This window comes from Oncorhynchus nerka, linkage group LG28 (assembly GCF_034236695.1).
Source record: "Oncorhynchus nerka isolate Pitt River linkage group LG28, Oner_Uvic_2.0, whole genome shotgun sequence".
In the NCBI taxonomy this organism is placed as follows: Eukaryota; Metazoa; Chordata; class Actinopteri; order Salmoniformes; family Salmonidae; genus Oncorhynchus; species Oncorhynchus nerka.
In genome coordinates this window covers 62,328,943-62,350,579 of record NC_088423.1, presented here as the reverse complement: position 1 = coordinate 62,350,579, position 21,637 = coordinate 62,328,943, and the positions used below count along the sequence as shown (strand labels likewise).

The following is a 21,637-nucleotide window of genomic DNA, read 5'->3' as shown; positions in this document are numbered from 1 at the left end:
GGCCTCTGGCTTATTCCTTTCCCATAATACAAAATAGGCCATTTGAGATCAAATGTATTACACATGACCATGCTACTGTATATTAAAGCGTTAGGGGAAATCAAGATGACTTAAGATTGATACATTGAAAGTGCAAATAATGTTTACCCTCTTTACAGATAGGGAAAATGGAAGCTTGCTTTATATGGTGATTCAGAGGTGAGCAGTGACTGTACATCATTTGTAGTGACACACAGTGATGTGTGGCCTAAAGTTGGTAATCTAGAGAAGGAAAGCAGAAGACAACTCTTCTCCCCATTTACAAAAAAAAACAACCACAGGAACTTCTCTTTCAACATACAGATTCAGCTACACAGCATGTTTGCTGTTTCTTGGATATAGATTCACTACTATTGATCCATTTCCATACATAGCTTGGCCTCTTCCCATCTACTAAAACATGGCCACGCCTGGCTCCATAGTTGCTATGAGCGTTCTCAGTGTCACACGAGACAGCAATAATACAACGCCTCCTGACCTTTAGACAACAGCTTTGATGAACTTAACGTCTTCTTAATTATTACGTGTTAAGCTCTATAACAGCAAGGTGAGAGGGGATCTGGTATTTACATTATGACACAGTCTGCTCAACACTAGAGCAAATGTTGCAGTTATTCACGTCAGAAAAGAAACAGTGCAACTTTTTTTCTTTTTTAAAGATGTCTTCGGTTGTTGGGTACAGGCTCTCTTACTCTACAATACATCAACCAGTGAGGTTTGAAGAGAAACATTCGGATTACAAATCAATATGGAATTTAAACTACGAGAAGAAAGAACAGGCATACACAGGCTGAATGCAAACCAGCTTGAAAGACAACAGGACCTTGCAGATGGACTAAATGGGATCATTTGTCATTGCAGACAGTGGATCCATTTCTATCCCTACTGCAATGTGTCCACAAATGCATCAAATTCATCAATGTTCTTCTCGTATACTGCCAGTTTTTCAGGAAGAGAGTCCTGTAGGGAAAATGAACAACATCATTACAAACATAGAATGACTAAGATATTGATTTATTAGACTAAAAAGCACCACAGAAAAGAGACATTCAAACATAGAGTAAATAATATAATGGTAACTACTATGTTCCCCTTTCACTACTATCTGTCAGCCGTTTAAATTCCAACAGGACCACTTCATAGACAACACCCCCCAACAAAACAGAAACCATCTCTCTTTGGGAGTCAGAGAAGTGTGTCTCGTCTCACCAGGTCTTCTGCCATGGACTGAGAACTGACATCAATAGTGAGGCTGGTGAGCTGTGGGGGATTCTGGAACTCTCTGTAGAATGTGCCAAGGTCCATGGGAAGGAGGTCATCCTTGGAGAACGCAGGCTTCTGAAGAACAGAGCACACAGAACACAATCAGATGTGCAGGGCAACAACTGTCACAGCCCCTTCCTTAATAACAGACTTCTCCCTACGATTTTTTGGTCAGCAGCACATATTATTCTTCTTTTCGTTTTTTTCGTTTTTTCTTCCCAGCAACATAGTCCTAATTAATTCTCAACTGTTAACCACAAGATAAGGGGTCCGAGGTCAGAGATTTGAATTAAGAACGCTCATTCCCATAAGCTTCATTTTCTCGACATCAGAAGCGTTTATCTAAAATGTTCAAAGCTGACATCTCTCCCTCTGTTGCTTTAAAAAGCCAGCTCCCTTTGATCGATTTTGGTTTTCATTAGGTCTTTGCTATGTGCTTTGTCGCATTCGCCTTTGATGTTTTGGATTTGAATTTCTCATGGTCACTCTACAGCCCAGATACAAGTCAGAAATAAAAACTGTCTGAAGCAGTTTGTTAATGTTGGTCTTTTGGGCAAGGGTTATTTTGGCTGTACATATGCACACAACATTTTTTTTTCCTGAGGCAAGCCGATGTTTGGTAGCCGAAGTCTCCGCTCCTTCGTGGGTGACTGGTCAAGAGTAGGGATTCTTCAATGGAGTGTTTGATGTCATTCAACGAGAGAGAGGACTCGTTTTCATGCAAATTCTTTCAGTTGAGAAATACTGCACCACACAATCTCAGTTAGTTTTAAAATTGCAAGACTACGACCGAAAACTTGTATACTGTAATCTTGAATACTGCTACGGCATCTAAAGAGGGACAAACAGTACCATTGCTGCTTTTTAAAATAATTTTTCAAGCCAAGGTCTTTAAAGGGAGGATGTGAGGCACAGACATTCACTTCGTTTACCTGAGTTCTGCTAGGAGCAAATCGAACCTAGTATGCAGACACATTAATGACCACTGCTAAGTGACGTAAGTAATGCTCATTTCTATATGAAGAAAATGAACGTTTTCTTCCTCTGCAGATAACATCCACAATTGACAGACATAAACAGACATTTGTTCGTAGCAGCATTTGATCTGACATAGAAATGGGGTCAGATTGATTGAGTTACCATCTGTCCTTGACTAAAATGTAGTAGTCTCTGTTCTCCTCTGGAAAACAAAATAGAGCAATCCATGTTACCGAAGGCAGGGTACTTACAAAGTCCACCATAACAAAGTCGTCCTGTGCCGGGCCTCCACTCTCACCAGAGCCTTGGGAGTGCAAACTGCCCTGCAGGGGAGAGGACGTGGCTGAGGACTCCGGCGGCTGAACCTTGGATAAAGGAGAGGTAATCTCATTACCACGTCTGCACTAAAATGACTCCTAACCAGATCCCAGAAAATAGTTACTTAAGGCTGACAATTATTTATGTGAATAATTTATTTACCATAGGGTCATTTTCCTCGAGGTCATAGGCTCTGGGAGCAAACGCTGCAAATGGTAAGTCCAGGCTTGCTGTGGTTACCTGCAATGGACATAGATTAATACTAATTACAAGGGTATAACACTCACTGGTAATATGTCCTTTACTCGTAAGAATGGGTATTTCCAGGAATAAATATCTAAGCTTTGTACTTAAACAAGGACATAAAATGGCTGTCGCTACCTGTGTGCCTGGCTTGTTGACAAAGGCACCCACTTTCCTGGTGAAGGTGGTCTCCAGTACACCACAGGGAGAGCCACTCTTCACCCCAACGCTCCTCGACGAGGTCTCTGCGTCCTCACCACTTTGAAAGATCACACGGCAAAGCTGTAACAAACAGGTTTCTCCCAAGCAAATGTCACCTAAGGTGATCCTCAGTTTCACAGGGTGCTTCGCTTTGTCACACGGGGGGGGGGTCATGGCAGACTGGGTTTTACCTGCTGGAGGGCGTGGCGGGAACATGATCAGCAGGGGGGCATGAGGACACTCGTCGATGCTCTGCTTGGGCTCCATGACAAGGCTGCACAGGCACCTGCTGGGGTACGCCGCCCTCCTTCCCTGGAACTCCCATCTACATAGGACATGTGAAAGGCCATAGTTGGCACTGGCTGAGTCATGTTGAAACACCTATACAAAGCTTTGTTTCCCTTGTTGGCCCTCAAATCTATTCATTTAGAGCATCTTGACTGGATGCGTCACCGCCTGGTATGGCAAAGTGCTTGGTATCCGACCGCAAGGCGTCATCCATGACCTCTATGCCAGGCGGTGTCAGAGGAAGGCCCTACAAATGGTCAAAGACTCGAGCCACCCAAGTCATAGACTGTACCGATGCAACAAGTCTGGAACCAACAGGACCGTGAACCGTTTCTATCCCAAGCCATGAGACTGCTAAATAGTTAGTTAAATAGGTACCTGGACTATCGGCACTGACCCTCTTTGCACTAACTTTGACTCATCACATACGCCGCTGCTACTGTTTGCTATTGATCCTGTTGCCAAGTCACTTTATTCCTAGTTATACAGTATGTACATATTTACCTCGTACCCCTGCACTGGTACCTCGTGTATATAACCAAGTCATCATTACTCAATGTGTATTTATTATTACTTTTCTATAATTTCGCTATTCCCCCCCCCCCCCTCTCTGCATTGTTGGGAAGGGCCGGTAAGTAAGTATTTCACTGTTAATATACAACTATTGTTTACAAAGCATGTGACAAATAAAATGTGATTTGACTAGCTCAACACCTGGGTGGTTACCTGGTGTGGGTTGGCAGCGTTTAAGGTAGAGGGGTGGCAGAAGTCAGCAGCTCCAACAAGCACAGGAGACTGATAAGAAAGACGAGAGCAGTAGAGCTGAGAGAGAGAGAGACAGGGTGAGAAAGAGAGAGAGCGAGAAAGAGAGAGAAAGAGAGAGACAGAGAGAGACAGAGAAAGGGCGAGAAAGAGAGAGCGAGAAAGAGAGACAGACAGAGACAGAGAAAGGGCGAGAAAGAGAGAGAGCGAGAAAGAGAGAGACAGACAGAGAGAGACAGAGAAAGGGCGAGAAAGAGAGAGCGAGAAAGAGAGAGCGAGAAAGAGAGCGACAGAGACAGAGAGAAAGGGCGAGAGAGAGCGAGAAATAGAGAAAGAGAGACAGACAGACAGAGAAAGGGCGAGAAAGAGAGAGAGCGACAGAGAGAAAGGGCGAGAGAGAGAGAGCGAGAAAGAGAGTGACAGAGACAGAGAGTGAGAAAGACAGCGAGAGAGAGCGAGAGAAACAGAGAGTGAGAGAGAGAGAAAGAGACAGCGAGAAAGAGCAAAAGAAAGAAAGAAAAGAGAGCGAGCTAAAACATGAATGAATCCACAGAGGAGAAATGGGCTGATGGGAGGCGGGCAGCAGGAGGTAGAAACTATAGCATTACAGAGGACAGGGTAGAAAGTGGCTTTCTAAGCAGATTTGAGCTAAAACATGAATGAATCCACAGAGGAGAAATGGGCTGATGGGAGAGTGCCCTTGTTTAAGGTTGGGCCTGATCATCCGAGCCTAGAGGCGGGCAGCAGGAGGTAGAAACTATAGCATTACAGAGGACAGGGTAAACGTTTTAAGCACGGCTCTTCTAAGCAGATTTGACTTACCCTGACAATGAACGTGATAATCTATTAAACATATTTATGTGATGACGAACTACTTGTTAAGGAATCCTCGTCAGCAAACGAATGTAACCATGTGGAAAGGATTAAGGTTAGGAATCCTAGGGCAGTCTGTAGATAATGTAGTCAATTACATAAGCACTTCCGCAGGTTATAAAATACCTTTTTACCAAGACAAATATGATTATTCATGTTCTGAATCGTTCAGCGGAGTCTCTCTAACATATCGTTAACATTACATACAAAATGTTGGATTTCTTAACATTATACATACGATAATACGCACAGAGCTCTGTTGACCTAGCGACGGAAGGTTTCTCGTAACAACTTTTGAGCATTTTACATTTTGTGGTCCTTGTCTTTCAAAGTTGTTTCCGTGGGTGGCAAAAAGCACAATTAGCCCGACACGAGCTGAATTAAATATAAAATGCTTTGGGAAAAGAAAAGCTTGGAAAAACGCTCAGTGCCCCATTGACATTTCAGAGATACGCTTGTTTTTGTGAGAAATCAAAAAAAAAAAACAGGAATTTCAAATGAATATGAAAAGGGTATACTAAAATATGAAAATTCTACATGTCAAAATCGGTGTCCATCTTACATCTATATTGTTTTATGTCCTGCGGATTTGAAGAAAGATGAGTTCAATGGGAAAGTGAGCCTGCCAGGTAGCCACAGTAGCCTTATTTCTTGCACAAAACCCAGCATAGCTGACTCGATACAATTGTCCTGATTTTTTTTACCACTTTTTTTGTGTTCTGGCCTCCATTGTTTTAGTCCATTCTCCAAGGGTTAACAACACCGATAACTTTTGAACTGATTATTATAGAGAGATGAGGTCAGGACCATTGGTTTTATTAGAGGAGTATCTACACAACAAACATATTATTTTACCCATTGGGTCAAAAAATGTGTTTTTTGATTGGACACCCTAATGTAAGGGATAAAGAGATGTCCCATTTGAACGCTTCATTGATTTGCTTTTAAGCGTTCTATACTTCTATTACTTTTAAAGAGGTATCAGAAGACAAGCCAAATAGTCCTGGAACACCTCAGGCATTGTGAGTGAGTGAGATACATGCCCACACACACAAGACTCACTTGGTGTGAGAAGGCCAGGCCCATCATGGGTCATTTCAGAGTTTCCATCACTGCAGGTTTAGGGGTCTTTAAATGTGCCTTACGTACAGTGAACACGCACTACACAGACAGCACAGAAAGAGGGAGAGAAAGGGGCTAAGAAATGAAAGCACTTATACGTAAAAACGGAGAGGACCCATTTGGTACGGGGGCTTGGTAATGTCTCCAACACAGTGCTTTCCCACCGCCAGAATTGTGACATGAGCTTTGGGTATGAGAATAGCAAACCACCAGATACACAACAGTTGGATGTATGGTCATCAATATAGGTCAAATGTTTGAATATGCATATCTATTTGAACGCGGTGCAAGACAAAATAGCTTAAGAAAACACCTGACCCTTTTGGTAGTGAAGTCACAGTCACAAATCTCACCGGGGACACCACATATGAAGTTACACGTTTGTAAAATTTGCACAGTTGCAAAGTTTGACTTTGCTAAGCAGTGACATACGTACTTGTGAGGGTGGAGAAGTGGAGAAGGACGTGGTGCACACTTCCTGAGAATCCTCCACCCCATTGTATGCTCCTTCATCTTCTCCGGGTGCTCTGGAGTATAGGGAAGGCAAACAAACATGACCCGGATCATTACACAATCCTTTATTTTAGAACTTCATTAAAGATGATCATAAATAATAGGCATGCACAAATCTGTATTGGGTCGGTATAGGTGTTTGGGCGATGGCTAACCAACCTGTAGTTACATGGATGCATGTGTCCCACGTTGCCAAAGGGGCGCTCAACGAAGTGGTCAATGATTATGCCCATAATAGGAGCCGTCCTCTCAAACTGCCTGTGAGAATATAGAATTAGGAATAAATGTATAGATAAAACCAGTGGAGAATAAGGAGGATATGGAAGAAAATGGGAAAACATATAGTGGCAGATTTTACAGGCAGTGCATTTGAGACCGCTGAGTGAGCACATGCAGTGCTGTGAACAACTTCTGTTTCTGTACCTGGTGGACATGAAGGCCAGGTTTGTCCTGTAAGCACAAGATAAGGTGATGGTTCCAATAGGAGTTCCCACAACTCCTACACGCACTGTCTGGAACCCTGAAAAACAGCATTCAGAAACAAAAATATCAGAATCTTCACAGCCCTACACAACACTTCCAAAGACCCAAACAACCGACAAAATGTGTACAGTGCGTTCGGAAAGTATTCAGAGCCCTTGACTATTTCCACGTTATCATGTTACAGCCTTATTCCAAAATGGATTAAATAATTGTTTTCCCCTCATCAATCTACACACAATACCCCATAATGACAAAGCAAAAACAGGTTTTTAGAAATCTTTGCAAATTTATGAAATAATAAATAACAGAAATACCTTATTTAGGTAAGTATTCAGACCCTATGCTATAAGACTTGAAGTTGAACTCAGGTGCATCCTGTTTCCATTGATCATCCTTGAGATGTTTTGGCAACTTGTTTGGAGCCCACCGGTGGTAAATTCAATTGATTGGACATGATTTGGAAAGGCACACACCTGTCTATATAAGGTCCCAAAGTTGACAGTGCATGTCAGAGCAAAAATTAAGCGATGAGGTCGAAGGAATTGTCCATAGAGCACTGAGACAGGATTGTGTCGAGGGAAGTGTACCAAAAAATCTGGGGAAGGGTACCAAAGAATTTCTGCTACATTGAAGGTCGCCAAGAACAGTGACCTCCATCATTCTTAAATGAAAGAAGTTTGGAACCAGCAAGACTCTTCCTAGAGCTGGCTTCCCGGCCAAACAGAGCAATCGGGGAAAAAGGCTTTCGTCGGCGAGGTGACCAAGAACCCGATGGTCACTCTGACAGAGCTCCAGATTTCCTCTGTGAAGATGGGAGAACCTCCCAGAAGGACAACCATCTCTGCAGCACTCCACAAATCAGGCCTTTATGGTAGAGTGGCCAGGCAGAAGTCACTCTTCAGTAAATGGCACATGACAGCCCTCTTGGAGTTACCAAAAGGCACCTAAAGGACTCTCAGACCATGCTAAACAATATTCTATGGTCTGATGGAACCAAGATAGAACTATTTGGCCTGAATGCCTACGGTGAAGCATGGTGGTGGCAGCATCATGCTGTGGGATGTTTTTCAGCGGCAGGGACTGGGAGACTAGTCAGGATCGAGGGAATGATAAACAGAGCAAAGTACAGAGAGATCCTTGATGAAAACATCCTCCAGAGCACACAGGACCTCAGACTGGGATGAAGGTTCACTTTCCAACAGGACAATGACACTAAGCACACAGGTAAGACAAGGTAGGAGTGGCTTCGGAACAAGTCTCTGAATTTCCTTGAGTGGCCGAGCCAGAGCCCAGACTTGAACCTGATCGAATATCTCTGGAGAGACCTGAAAATAGCTGTGCAGCGACGCTCCCAATCCAACCTGACAGAGCTCAAGAGGATCTGCAGAGAAGAATGGGGGAACCTCCCCAAATATAGGTGTGCCAAGCTTGTAGCGTCATACCCAAGAAGACTCAAGGCTGTAATCGTTGCCAAAGGTGCTTCAACAAAGTACTGAGTAAATGGTCTGAATACTTATGTAAATGTGATATTTCCGTTTTTAAATTTTTAGTACAAATCCTAGAAACCTATTTTTGCTTTGTCATTATGGGGTATTGTGTGTAGATTGATGAGGGGGGCAATGTAATCAATTTTATAATAAGACTGTAACATAACAAAATGTGGGAAAAGTCCAGGGGTCTGAATACTTTCCGAACGCACTGTAGATAATATAACAGGCATGGTTACCTTCTCCCAATCCTGTAAGTTGAACCTCTCCAAAATATATCCTGCAAAATAATGTATCTATTAGTCAGACTGTTTACTAACACGATATACATCATCATTAGCAATACTGGTCAAAATAATGATAACACATATCTGTATACCATAAAACAAACAAACCTGTACAGTATGACATAGTCGTGCCCTTGCTTTCGTGAGAGTTTGTAGGCTGGGGTTACCCTTGTGATAGCCAGTAGTGACTTGAGCAGCAATGACATGCGGTTATAGACAGTGTAGGACACTTTAATATCTTTGTCACACCTGCAAAAAAAAGAATCATACATTTTACAATGAGTGTTACGCTCCATGACATGTAAAAAGTAACTACAAAACCTGGGGCACAAAAATTAAAAAAAATGCTAAACTTATCCTCATTACTTACTTCTCGTTCATTTCGAGACACCATGTCTCCAATTCCATCGAGTCTCCCTGGAAAATATGACAAAGACATGATGTTTTTCTAACCTTTACAGTCACTTGGACTTATTGACAAACAAATGCCCAATGATCCAGACCACTGGTCTCAAGAACTGTCTGTGAAACCAGTCTGTGCTATCTTACCTCTGAGGTTTTGAGGGAGATCTCAACACACATGGACCGTTCGATGCCAGGAAGCTGCCCGGCCAGAGCTTTCTTTGACTCATGTGTAACTTCTGGGATATCTTTGATTGCCAGGTTGAACTGGTGAAAATAATTTAGTTTAATGAGACTTGAATCTACAACTCTTTCAGGGAAAAAAAATGGCACCGGTAAATTAATGAGTTGAGAGAACAAGAATGAATTGTGACATACCCAATCAGAGCCAGTAGGTGAAGACAAGGAGCGTGTGCATACTTTTTCCCCAAGTCGAGCTTGGACTATCACCTGTACTGTCTGATGACAAATTAGGAAATTATCAACCTCAGTGAATTAATCAACTCAGGAATACTATAGAAAGTGCTTGATAATCTAATTGTGGCAATATTGTGCATAATTGTGCATAATAACAGTACCTTCAAAGCGAAAAACTTTATGAACTTGTCCAAGTCTTTTTTATCCTGAGGACTTAGATCACTGTCCATCATGGAATGCCCTTGTAATGTAAAAACACAGTCTGGTGAGCAAGGACAGCCACATAAATCTAACTGTTGGCAGGCTATATCAATTGCGTGTCAGTCAAAACAATGCTAGATTTTGTCTAGCCCCATTCTAGTCATCTTAGCTAAGAACTCCAGTGTCCACATTAAGCTTGTGTGTGTTGACAAAAAACAGCGAGCTAACTTCGACTCTAGCTAGGTAATACTTGACTAAAACATATTGGCTGTCAATGACAAGAAAATATTCAAGATTGGTGGTAGCTATCTAGATAATTAATTTGATAGCATGGCTAATTACCGCGTTTAGCAACATAGCTAGCTAGCATGCACGTACTTAGCTCATCACATCAGAAATGCACATGTAATTTCAATGTTGCGCTGATAGCGTACTGAATAACGTAGTTCTGGTTACCTATATGTCTAAATGATATATATTCTTATATTGGCTAAGTTACACCGTCGCATTATGTTATTTGGACACCAGCCTTGACCACCTGGCCCATTTCTTGTTTATTTTCTTTGGGGGTATGACGTGTCTCGAAAGAGTTGTATTTTGAGAAGCACTTTCATCTCCAACGCCGTGGTCCATAAAATGTGCAAAATCCCATCCATCGTCATTTCAGTGTTTTAATATCAATAAAAACACAGTACAAGTTATTTTGAAAACAATAATTACGTTAATTTGTTTGTTTTAAACTCGAAACTGCGTCTCACATATTTTTGCTAGATATCAGAAAAGTGACATGCGCAGAAGAGTCACAACGACAATAACAACAAACGCCGGTAGGTTCAAATTCGACGTGTTTTTAAAATATTTTTTTTTACTAATGAATGATATTTATAGTTCGTATTATTCTAAGTTAGCACCATCTTGGGTGACTCTGGTTCACTGTTCCCAACTAAATGTCTGATAAGGAAATTGCTAAGCTAGCCGCAAGCCTTAATGCTAGCTAGCTATACAACATAGAACACCGATCATCTTTATATATAGTAGAGACTATCTCTGATTTATCTAACTGGACATTTGGTTAGAGATTAAGCATATCAGACCAGAACATAAATTGAAAGAAACAGACCATGCTGAAAACACAAGGCTCTGTTTTGATGCATTCAACAATGCCTTTCTCTCTCCCCCCTACAGAATTTCCATAACGAAATGGCTAACGAAATTGCATAACAAATAGCCATTCTGGATTGTGACCTGCTGCTCCATGGTCATAGACATAAAACTCTCGACAGGTTTGATATAGAGACTGTTTCAGATGAGTTCCTATTAACAACATTTGGATTCCCTCGAGATTTCATCTACTACCTGGTGGAGCTACTGCGTGACACTTTAGGATTCTATACCTCAGGATCCTTCCAGACGAGGATGGGAGATGCCATTGTCATTAGCCAGGCTTCCATGAGTCGCTGTGTGACAAATTCAACCAAGGCACTGGTTGAGAAAGCTCCAAAGTGCATAGGATTCATGAGAGAGGAAGCCACAAAACAGCAGTCCAAAGAGGAGTTTTTCAGGGTAGCAGGAATACCTAACGTCATGGGGGTTGTAGACTGTGCCCATATAGCCATTAAGGCACCCAATGCAGATGATTCTTCATCTGTCAATAAGAAAGGCTTCCATTCAATAAACTGTCAACTTGTGTGTGATGCCAGGGGACTTTTGCTCAGTGCAGAGACTAACTGGCCTGGCAGTTTACAGGATAACTGCATATTTCAAGAGTCTTCAGTGTACAAGGAATTGGAAGAGCAGGAAAATCACGAAAGCTGGTTATTAGGTAATATAGCTGATAATCCTCCATTTTAAACTTCCATTGTTGAAAATACTTCTTAAAACATTTTTTTTTGTCTTGCTCTTCAAGCTTCCCTCTTTCATAATGTCTAACCTAGCCATGCCTTTTCTTGTAGGAGACTGCCACTATCCTTTAAAGAAATGGCTGATGACACCTGTCTAGTACACAGAAACTTCAGCAGACTTTCGATACAACCTGGCTCACACTGCCACTCATAAGATGGTGGACCGCACGTTCAGGGCCATTCAAACCCGTTTCCGTTGCCTGGATGGGTCCAAAGGCTACCTTCAGTACTCACCTGAGAAGTGCTCTCACATCATTCTGGCCTGCTGCGTCTTGCACGACGTGTCATTGCAACCAGGCTTGGATGCCTGGACGTTTAAGAGGACTGATATACCAGGCCAGTCAGATGACGGCAGTCGAAAGCCAGAGGCTGTGGACTCTGAGGCAGTCCGAATCCGCCAGGAGCTCATTCTTAGTCACTTCAGCTAGGTCTGCATGCTCAGAATCAACAGGGAAAACACTATGTTTCACAGAGCCTCTGCCTGCAATAGAGAAGTGGTTGACACCAGATTCTGTATAACATTTACATTTACATTTACATTTAAGTCATTTAGCAGACGCTCTTATCCAGAGCGACTTACAAATTGGTGCATTCACCTTATGACATCCAGTGGAACAGTAGTGCATCTAAATCTTTTAAGGCGGGGGGTGAGAGGGATATAAGCAGAAAGAAAGATGATTTTGTGACTAATATAGGTTTTAGTAGGTGTAGATGTACAGTTTCAGAAAGTATTCATACACCTTGACTAATTCCACATTTTGTTGTTGGATTAAATTTATTATTTTTCTCACCCATCTACACACAATACCCCCTAATGGCAAAGTGAAAACATGTTTTTAGACATGTTTGCAAATGTATTGATAATTAAATGTGTATCCTAAAAAACTCTAGTCCTTTCTGATGACAAGCATACCCATAACATGATGCAGCCAACACCATGCTTGAAAATATGGTGGTACTCAGTGATGTGTTGTGTTGGATTTGTATGTATATGTAAAATGTATGTATATGTAGCAGAAAAGCTGTAAAAAAAATAATATTTCTCCTCCAAAGAGGGGTGGTGGTGGAGGGGTTAATACATGTTTGTTTTTTTTAAGCCCTAATAGCGGACACATTTCTCAACATGCTCACAACATGCAATTAGATCCAAATTATAAACATTTGGATACAGGAAAAAAAATGGTGCAAGTCAAATTCTACTCAAATACTGTATTTGGCGGGTTGTGAGCATGTTGAGAGATGTGTCCGTTCTTAGGGCTTGATTCAATCAGATTTTTTTTAAAGTGCTTGTTTTGGATTATTTGTATTCTGTACAGGCTTCCTTCTTTTCATTCTGTCATTTAGCTTAGTAACTACAATTTGTTCGATCCATCCTCAGTTTTCTCCTATCACAGCCATTAAACTCTCTTAAAGTCACCATTAGTCTCACGGTGAAAACCCTGAGCGGGTTCCTTCCGATCCAGTAAACTGAGTTAGGAAGGACACCTGTATCTTTTTTTAAATTGAACTTTTATTTAACTAGGCAAGTCAGTTAAGAACACTGAGCTCAGCACGCACTGAGCCCCAATTGCGCGCCGCCCCAATGTGACTCCCAATAACGGCCGGTTGTGATACAGTCTGGGATCAAACCAGGGTCTGTAGTGATGCCTCTAGCACTGAGATGCAGTGCCTTAGACCGCTGCACCACTCAGGAGTGACTGAGTGTATTGATACACCATCCAAAGTGTAATTAAAATCTTCACCATGCTCAAAGGGATATTCAATGTCTGCTTTTTAATTTTTTTTATCCATCTACCAAAAAGTGCGCCTCTGCGAGGCATTGGAAAACGTACCTGGTCTTTGTGGTTGAATCTGTTTGAAATTCACTGCTCAACTGAGGGACCTTACAGATAATTGTATGTGTGGGGTAAAGAGATTAAGTGGTCATTCAAAAATCATATTAACCACTATTATTGTACACAGAGTGAATCCAGCAGCTTATTATGTGGCTTGTTAAGCAAATGTTTACTCCTGAACTTATTTAGGCTTGCCATACCAACCGGTTGAATACTTATTGACTCAAGACATTTCAGCTTTTCATTTTTAATTCATTTGTAAAAAAAAATCTAAAAACATAATTCCACTTTGACTTTATGGGGTATTGTGTGTAGGCCAGTGACACACAATCTCAATTTAATCAATTTAAAATTCAAGCTTTAACACAGCAAAATGTGGAAAAAGTCAAGGGGTGTGAATAATTTCTGAAGGCACTATGTATTTGCAGACACTGGAATTGTCTACAAGAGGGCAGGGTGTAGTGTACAAGATGTATATGCTCCAATAAATACATGTGTAAATGACTGGTTCATTTATTTTACTCATTATACGCATAACTATGCACAACTATTTTTTTTTAAACGATACAGTTTAAAGTTCATTCCAAAAACTATTTGATAGAAAGTTAATTCGCCATATCAAAGGTTTGTTTGAGTTAACGGTGAAAAGGCCAAGCTGTCTCCATCGCACAGCATGCTTGGCTATCAACAGCAATAAATCAAATCAATTTAATGAGACTTGGAAGGGGCGCGCCCTTCCAGATTGTTTCATTTTGAAAAGGGAAACGAAGGCAATGGATGGACTGGACTGTGAGCTGAAAACCTGAGCAAATGATGGAGAACAAACATATTTCTGTCTCCCAGCATCTTATTGAGTAATTGGAGGACCAGACATAGCGAAGTGATCGAAGAGAGCAAGTAAGGATAGACAGTATTTCATATACTCGCATATTTCATATACTTTCATATATTACATCGTGTGTGTTGCACTGATTTTTTAATACTTTTTAAAACGAAAATATGCATGAACAGATGTAGTAGGAGTTCTCAGAACTCTGCTGAATCCTGGTTTTGAACTAACTGTTGTAGACTAAATAAAAAAGTGTTCAACTAATTTAGACGAGCTGTGATTATTTGTAAAGTAAGTTTATTAATGTTTTAGTGTTTCTAAAGAATTCATCAACATATCTCATTGGTTGAAACTGTCGATGGGACATGCAATTGATTTAGGTGATATCGAGACACCTGTGGAAAGACAGATATTGAAAAATATTTTTAAATGGAGACTGATGGCTTAAATTGAGTGGGATATTATATTGGTCATCCAGGACAGATGTTTTTTTTAAAGTCTGAAGGTGAGACAAATCTGCAATACAAAAATTAATGTAAAATAATAATACTCTGAATTGTTGATACTATGTTCATTTAGTATGATGTTTACTATGCTATTTACTATCAGTAGCCTGGGCTTAGCTAGTGCGGGGAGGTCTATGCAAGGGGAAATATTTAAAATACCTGAGTGCTCATGGTCTGCTTTGTTTGAACTTCACCCCTGTGTGTTAGATACATCACCAAGCGGTTCATTGGAGAGTATGACCATCAAAAGGGTAAAGACAGCATCTAATTTTACTGTCCCTTATGCAAGTTGTCATTTGACTATATTAGGCTGACAGCATTCTGTATGTGGGGTTCTCATACAGGAGTAATATACAGGTGTTGGAAAACTGTGGACAAGGAGACCATCGATTTTGAAATATTGGACACAGCCAACAAGGTACTATCCAGAGACTGAGGTCATCATGCTCTCGGCTTTAATCGACCTCAGAATTAAGTCTATATGTTTACTGTTTTGGGGATTTGTTTCTCTCTGCCCTTGTGTCAGGCCTCTATAAACCCAAAGAGGAAGATTACTCTCAGGCTCAAACGACCAGACCCCCATACCATTCCAACAATTGTAGAGAACAAAACAAACTGGCGTATGCTCCCAAAAGTGCTATGCCCCTGCTAGAGTCGAAATGTTGCCATGAACAGACAACTTTTGAGATCATAAAACCAGTGGTACAGATGTATCTTGTTCTTTATTAAATGACAACTCAACCTTTGTGGTCCCCCCCCCCCTGTCTCTTGTTATTGCTCTCTCTCTCTCTCTCTCTCTCTGCAGGAGTCTGTGGGTTCTGCAGCACCTTCTCTGGAGAGTTCCATTAAATGGGCCGATGGTTTCCAAATGATGTATTCCATCACAGACCGGAGCAGCTTTGAGTCGGTCTCACACTTAAAGAGGATGAGTATTGATCACGTCAAGCAGACCCTGGGTGAGATGACAACTTTAAACGTGTGGAAACACCAGGAAAGGGCAATCAAATGGAGTCTGGAGTGGAGGGCATCTCATTATTGCAGAGGTTACATCTTCTAAGAGGCAATAGGACAGCCTAGAACCCAACCCACCCATGACTCTTTTCAGAACCTACTTTACATAGGCTAGTCCAGCTGTCTTTTCATTGGCGGATATTACGCTTTTGTATAATGTTTGTCTAATTTATCATAATGATTCCATTAAATCACTCATGACTAGGGGAACTGGTTTTATCAAGGCTGTGTTAAGCTGAGTTTGACTGGTTACAGCTTTTGTTGTAATAAAATACGCAAGCCACTGTTACACACCAGTACAGTGATAAAACAGTAAGTCTGCTTATTGTAACTGCAAACGTTATGTGGTGGTTGTCTTTTCTGCATAGCAAGATAGACCATCTTAAACAAGATCATCTGTGTATTTTGTGTATTGTAAGTATGTGTGTGTTTTGTGTCCCTTTAATAGGTTTCTAAACTCTGTTTCATGCTTTTTCATCAGGCATACCTACTGTAATAGTTGTAAATAAATGTGACATGGAGAATGGTGGTGCGGACAGGAGAAGGAAAGGCCCTTGCCAGTGATCTGAGGTGACATGTTTCAATTGATTCACTTGTCTGGTGCCATCAGCAACAACTTCTTTGAGTTGTCTGCGGCGGAATGTTCTGTGGCTGTGGAGGTAGCGGTTGAGAAGTTGGTACGAGAGGTGCGTCTGGAATACCAGCGCCACCTACTGGCCATGGACAGTCACTCAAGCTCCCCCAGCAAGACCATGCAATGGTGACGAAGGCATTTCACAGAAAGTATACACACACACAGTGTGTCTATGGCATATTTGGTTAATGCACAATTGCATAGAGGTTCACACAGCTTTGATATGGCACTTGACAACATCAATGGGAGTTTGACAGAAAGCAGCTGAAAATGGATCGGAAGTTGCACTTTGACCTGGAGGTATTATCGCTCACTACCACTTGTTTGACAGTGAATTGATTGCTGTCTACAGTGTTTGTAAGAAGAACTGTCACACACCTCATCTTGATGGCTGTTCATAATCCGGATATGTTTATACAGAGAGAGAAGAGACGCCACAATTACAACTTTGTAATTTTATTTAAAAATGGTCAAATAAATAAATACAAATTGATCGAATGCTCCAAAAAATCTTGACTTACTCTGACACTGTAATGGAATTTGCCAAACACTGCATACAAATAGCTGCATAAAATAATAAGTACAGGTAAGAGGTCAAATGAATCAGTGGATCACAGGCAACAAAAAGGATTGGTAACAAAACCGTAGTCAAAAATAAACAAATACTTCTTTTAAAAAATTATTGTGAAAAAATACAACCGACAAATATTACAAGAGAGTATGCAGTCTGTGCAATAAACCATTTACACTATATCCAGCACATTAGTGCCTTTGACTTGCTTGATCTGCTACAATGCATCTTAACAAAGAGGAAGAATACTTTACGTTGAGAAAAAAAGCCTTCTAAATGAATGAAATGATACGAGTGCATGAAGTAAGAGGTGGGACAGAGGTTTACAAGAAAGGGGGGAGTCTCCATATTGATGGCAATGAAATGCAACTAAAATACTTGAAGGCCACAGATGTGACGTGATTTCGCATGAGAATAACTGTTTTCAGAACTAATCAAGATATGCAGAGATGAGAGAATCTAATCAATATTGGTTGCTCTCGTTGTGAATATTATTTAGCTGGTGTAGATCATAAATGGAAATAAAAAAATCTTTAAAATCATTCTTTGGATATTAACTTTGTTTCTATTTTTTTTCTTACCACAACCTGACATTTACTTTCTTTCACTGCACAAAGCACTAGACAATATTTGAGTTGGCCATACCACATCCTCCCCCCCATCTTCCTCCCTAAGTCAGAAAATAAAAACAATTTCGCCCATAATATTCAGCACTTTGCCTTCAAAGTTATGATCCAATAAAAGTCACTAATTGAGAGGGACATTTCATTTCCTACGTGAGTCATTGGGGTACGTATACAGTACATTAAACATTTAATGGTACAGCTGTAGCTTTCAATATACTGATGTAACACTTTACATTAAGGTAGCCTATACCCTGGTTACTTTTTTGTTACTTATTCGTTATAATGGGTTATAAACTAAAATCTGTAAACTACTAAATAACAGTCTATGAACGACTTGTGAATATTTTATGAAAGGCACCTTAAAGTAAAGTGTTACCAAGGTTGGAAAGGTGAAATTCAGTTCTATATATGAAAAGTAGGAATGGTTTTTATAAGTATAATCATGTCCATACAATCTATTTGCATATGTAGGCATATGTTTGTTGAGGTTTCGACAGCTGTACTTGTTGTTGTTGGGCTCATCATGCTGAGCACAGATGGGGGAGTGTATTTGCTGAGATCCTTATTATTTCTATTGCATTAGAGGCACATTTTTCTAAGCTTCTGCACCAAAAAAGGTCCAATAAAAACACATTAAAGGATTATAAAAAGAGAAGAAGAATATGTCAAATATTTAACAATATTCAGAAAACAAACTGGCCCTAATTATACATTTTCATGGTAAGTATGTGTCATTGCTGCCACTTTTATCATTTGCATCTTGCCCCGTGAAGATGGCAAGGTCAGGAGAGAACTAAAGAATTTAACACTGTTGAGTGTTCAACCACAAGGTGCATTATAATATTTGCTAATTGCTTGTATTTGAGGGACTTGGTGGAGGGACAACTCAAATAGTTGTTCAAATCACAATCCTTATTTTTCATACACTGGCAAGTCAAACGAATCGGAACTCTCTTACATGACTCAGAGCAACTGACCCCCTTGTAAATACAATTAGGTTCCCATTTTAGCCTATCATCTCAGTTCTGTGCAAAGAGAAGTAGATTTCCTGAAGTGGTTCATCACAAATAGACAAGATTTCCACAATTCATTGAATTTTTTTTGTGACACTCAAACAAGACCAACAATACACCGAACAGTTTGTTCACGAGGCGCAACATTTTCTTAAGGCAATTGCTACACAACGACAAGTACCCGCAGGCCAAAGGGAAGAGTGGCCTCAACACAAGACACTGGACTGGGCCATCACTTATCCTTTAACTAACGCTCTCCTTTTGATCTGGCGATAGATTAAAAACCCCATCTTGCATCTTCTCTTTGTGCTTTCCAGTTAATTGCATTATTATGATGATTTGTTTATGTATTTTCAAACATAAAACATTGCCATGGTTTGGGTGTATTTCATGTCAAGAGGAAATATATAGAGCCCTGTAAAAGCCTTCAAACTGTCTAGACAAAGGCACCGCCAGGGGGACCCATACCGTCTGATGTAGTACAGCAAGTAGGCCCCGTGATGAAATGATATGTTTACCGGCGCAACCTATTCCTTCAACGTCCCTAATTTCTCAAGTGTTTCACAACTAATATATCGACATTGCATTGCAACTCTTAAGGACTTAAACATGTAAAACGACAGATTATGAACAAAAGCTACACATACTGTACAAAAGTGTCAAATGAAAAGTGACTTGTCAGTGTGGTGGTGTAAAATATAATCGTTCAAATGTTCATATTTACTTTAGACATGTTTATGGCAGGATGAGGGTATGTGGTTCGGTTCCAGTTTGTTTTTTTTGCCAACAAGTTTGTGCTTTTCCTATGGCGTTCCTGACCATTTTCCCAAACAACATATGGTACAATGTCATTGCCACGCTCTCTTTTGTATATCTGTAACTGCCATGCTAAATTTGTGCCTATCTACGGGGACTCCTAATTGAAACCTTAAAAACATTATATAAGAAAATAGGACTGTTTCCCTGCTGTATTTGGATACAATAGCATTTGGCAGTTATGAATTGAGCATATTGAATAAAAATTCAATTGCAAGGAACATCTAAAAAAAAAGAAAATAAAAAAAAGAAGCTATTTACATAGTTTTTTCCGGTTCAAATATATTTTTATAAGAAACCAAAGTAATGCGAAAGAGAAAAGCACTTTTGAAGAAGCATATCTTGATGTTCGAAAACTAGGAAGACGTGAATAGAAATATATTCCCCCAGAATAAATGGTTAAGTTTCCTTTAGCAACAGATCATGACAAACGGACACAAAAAACCCTCTCAGACAATATCTGAACTGATAGACGCTAAGTCCCCCGTGCATGCCTAGAGCTGCAGTCACATGGAATATTGATGCAGCCGCTTTCCGTCTATGCCTCCGAACGTATCAATCAACAAAGTGGTCAATCATATTCTCAAAATAATACAAAAGAAACGCTAGGTTCAGCAACAATGGATAACGCAAAACAAGTCATGATAAAGGTGACCTCGTAAAGAAAAACATCTTCATTGTCAATGAAGCCTGCAACGAGTCCATGTGATGCTGCTGAAGACAACAGACCGTAAGCTGAATGCTGGGCTCCTCCCACTGTAGCCAGTCTGTCTGTCTGTCTGTTGGGCAGCACTGAGGTGACAGTGGATACAACTTGAACGTCAGGCTGACCTATGTTGATCCATCATCGGTCCTGTGATGTAGCTTTAAGCTGTACTGTCAGAGTTGTTGGTGGTCGTAATGGGGGCAGGTGGGATAGATGGATGGTGGTGAGCTGGAGCTCCTGTAAGACAAAAAGTGTGATTTGGGACTAATCAGATCCCTCAGGCAATACTTCAGTGATTTTCAAAACTGTTGACAAATACTGCAGCAAACAAAAACCGCGTCCCCTGGTAGTTTATAAATTCCAAATGGCTGTTATAGTGTTTTGGTTGATCCAATTGTTTCTGGTGCGGTGTAGGTGGTGGATCTTCAGGCGAGCGGGCAGGTCTCATCTTTGGACATCTCGGATCCATCTCCCCTGAAGCTGCAGACTAAGACACCCTAAGAAACCATCCCCACAAAGAGGCGCTATGGCGACTATTGGAGGCACACATTGGTGTGATGTTTATTACTATTAACAATATCGTTATTATGAGTAAGAGTGTCACCATCGTCAGACTTGAATAATAATCTTTGACCTCAATTGGCATACCACTGGTACATAAAGTCACCCTCCTTCGTCCCTTTCCCTTTCTCCGTCTGATAATCATAATGTCCTCTCGGACAATCCAATAATACACAAACTAACAATAACAACAACCCCAAAAATATATATGTCGGTGTGTGTGTTAATCGATTGGCAACTTTGGGCAACTTCACGGGGTGCTTTATCTTTTTCTTTCCCTCTCTTTGGGGGTTCCTGTCCCTGGACTGGGTGGGTGGGTGTTATTTGGCCCCCTCTGCTACATCCACAAGGGCCGGTGCTATAGTCTGGGGAGGCTCAAAGGTTTTGCCAAGGCTGCTGCTGTTGAGGTTGTCCATCTCTTTAACGTCCTCTTTCTTCCCTTCCTCCTCGGTCGCCCCGTCCGCGTTGTTGTTCAGGTCGTCGCCGCTATTGTTAGTCATGTTCTTGTGCTCCTCGGGACTTGTGTCGTCCGTGTGGTCAGCACTGGCACAGTCTGCTCCTCCATTTGTCAGGCTGGTCTGGAGCGCTGGCGGTGAGGCCTCAGGGGATGGGCAGAAGTTGATGCCCTGAATGAGACGCACCAGGCCCTTGACCTTCTCCAGGGAGTTGTGCATGTCCCTCTGACGGGCCAGGATAGTGTTCTTGTTCTCCATGCATTTCTTTAGAGGGAAATAGGGACAGGCTCATTAGT

At 41.0% G+C, this 21,637-nt stretch overlaps 2 protein-coding genes, 1 long non-coding RNA gene and 1 pseudogene across 8 annotated transcripts in view; 2 read left to right on the top strand and 2 right to left on the bottom strand.

The window, feature by feature from the left end:
* Window positions 1-159: 159 nt before the first annotated feature.
* LOC115113497 (autophagy-related protein 13-like) lies at window positions 160-10,462 on the bottom strand. Of its 4 annotated transcripts, none has more exons than XM_029641250.2 (17): window positions 10,256-10,462; window positions 9,838-9,917; window positions 9,638-9,718; window positions 9,407-9,526; window positions 9,228-9,274; window positions 8,966-9,106; window positions 8,810-8,850; window positions 7,024-7,120; window positions 6,760-6,858; window positions 6,524-6,614; window positions 4,057-4,152; window positions 3,234-3,367; window positions 2,980-3,100; window positions 2,761-2,838; window positions 2,532-2,645; window positions 1,249-1,377; window positions 160-999 (listed from the first exon to the last, which is right to left on the bottom strand). In XM_029641250.2, exons 2-17 carry the CDS (start codon window positions 9,907-9,909, stop codon window positions 922-924), a joined length of 1,539 nt encoding a protein of 512 aa, XP_029497110.1. In that variant the 5' UTR covers window positions 9,910-9,917; window positions 10,256-10,462; the 3' UTR covers window positions 160-921. The 4 variants fall into 4 exon arrangements, with proteins under 4 accessions (XP_029497110.1, XP_029497109.1, XP_064869071.1 ...); XM_029641249.2 differs by having other exon boundaries at window positions 10,334-10,461; XM_065012999.1 differs by having other exon boundaries at window positions 4,057-4,125; window positions 10,334-10,461.
* A 172-nt stretch (window positions 10,463-10,634) lies between these two features.
* Window positions 10,635-12,428, top strand: LOC115113499 (uncharacterized). Its single transcript, XR_003861115.2, has 3 exons — window positions 10,635-10,704; window positions 11,063-11,699; window positions 11,830-12,428. It is a non-coding gene; the product is annotated as an uncharacterized LOC115113499 (long non-coding RNA).
* Window positions 12,429-13,986: 1,558 nt separating this feature from the next.
* On the top strand, window positions 13,987-17,272 carry LOC115113494 (ras-related and estrogen-regulated growth inhibitor-like; annotated as a pseudogene).
* LOC115113493 (PHD finger protein 21A) overlaps window positions 17,034-21,637 on the bottom strand; it is a 50,041-nt gene continuing 45,437 nt past the window's right edge. For all 3 annotated transcript variants that reach the window (XM_029641241.2, XM_029641245.2, XM_029641243.2), the window contains one exon: window positions 17,034-21,605. In XM_029641241.2, coding sequence (XP_029497101.1) covers window positions 21,207-21,605 — 399 coding nt within the window. In that variant the 3' untranslated portion in view covers window positions 17,034-21,206. The remainder of the gene's footprint in view (window positions 21,606-21,637) is intronic.

Coding starts and splice junctions, on each gene's coding strand:
- LOC115113497 (XM_029641250.2), bottom strand. CDS start 9,909: ATGATGGACAGTGATCTAAGTCCTCAGGATAAAAAAGACTTGGACAAG. Junction 9,719..9,837: donor TAAAGTTTTTCGCTTTGAAG/GTACTGTTATTA, acceptor ATTTGTCATCAG/ACAGTACAGGTGATAGTCCA. Junction 3,368..4,056: donor ACGCTGCCAACCCACACCAG/GTAACCACCCAG, acceptor TGTCCTATGTAG/ATGGGAGTTCCAGGGAAGGA.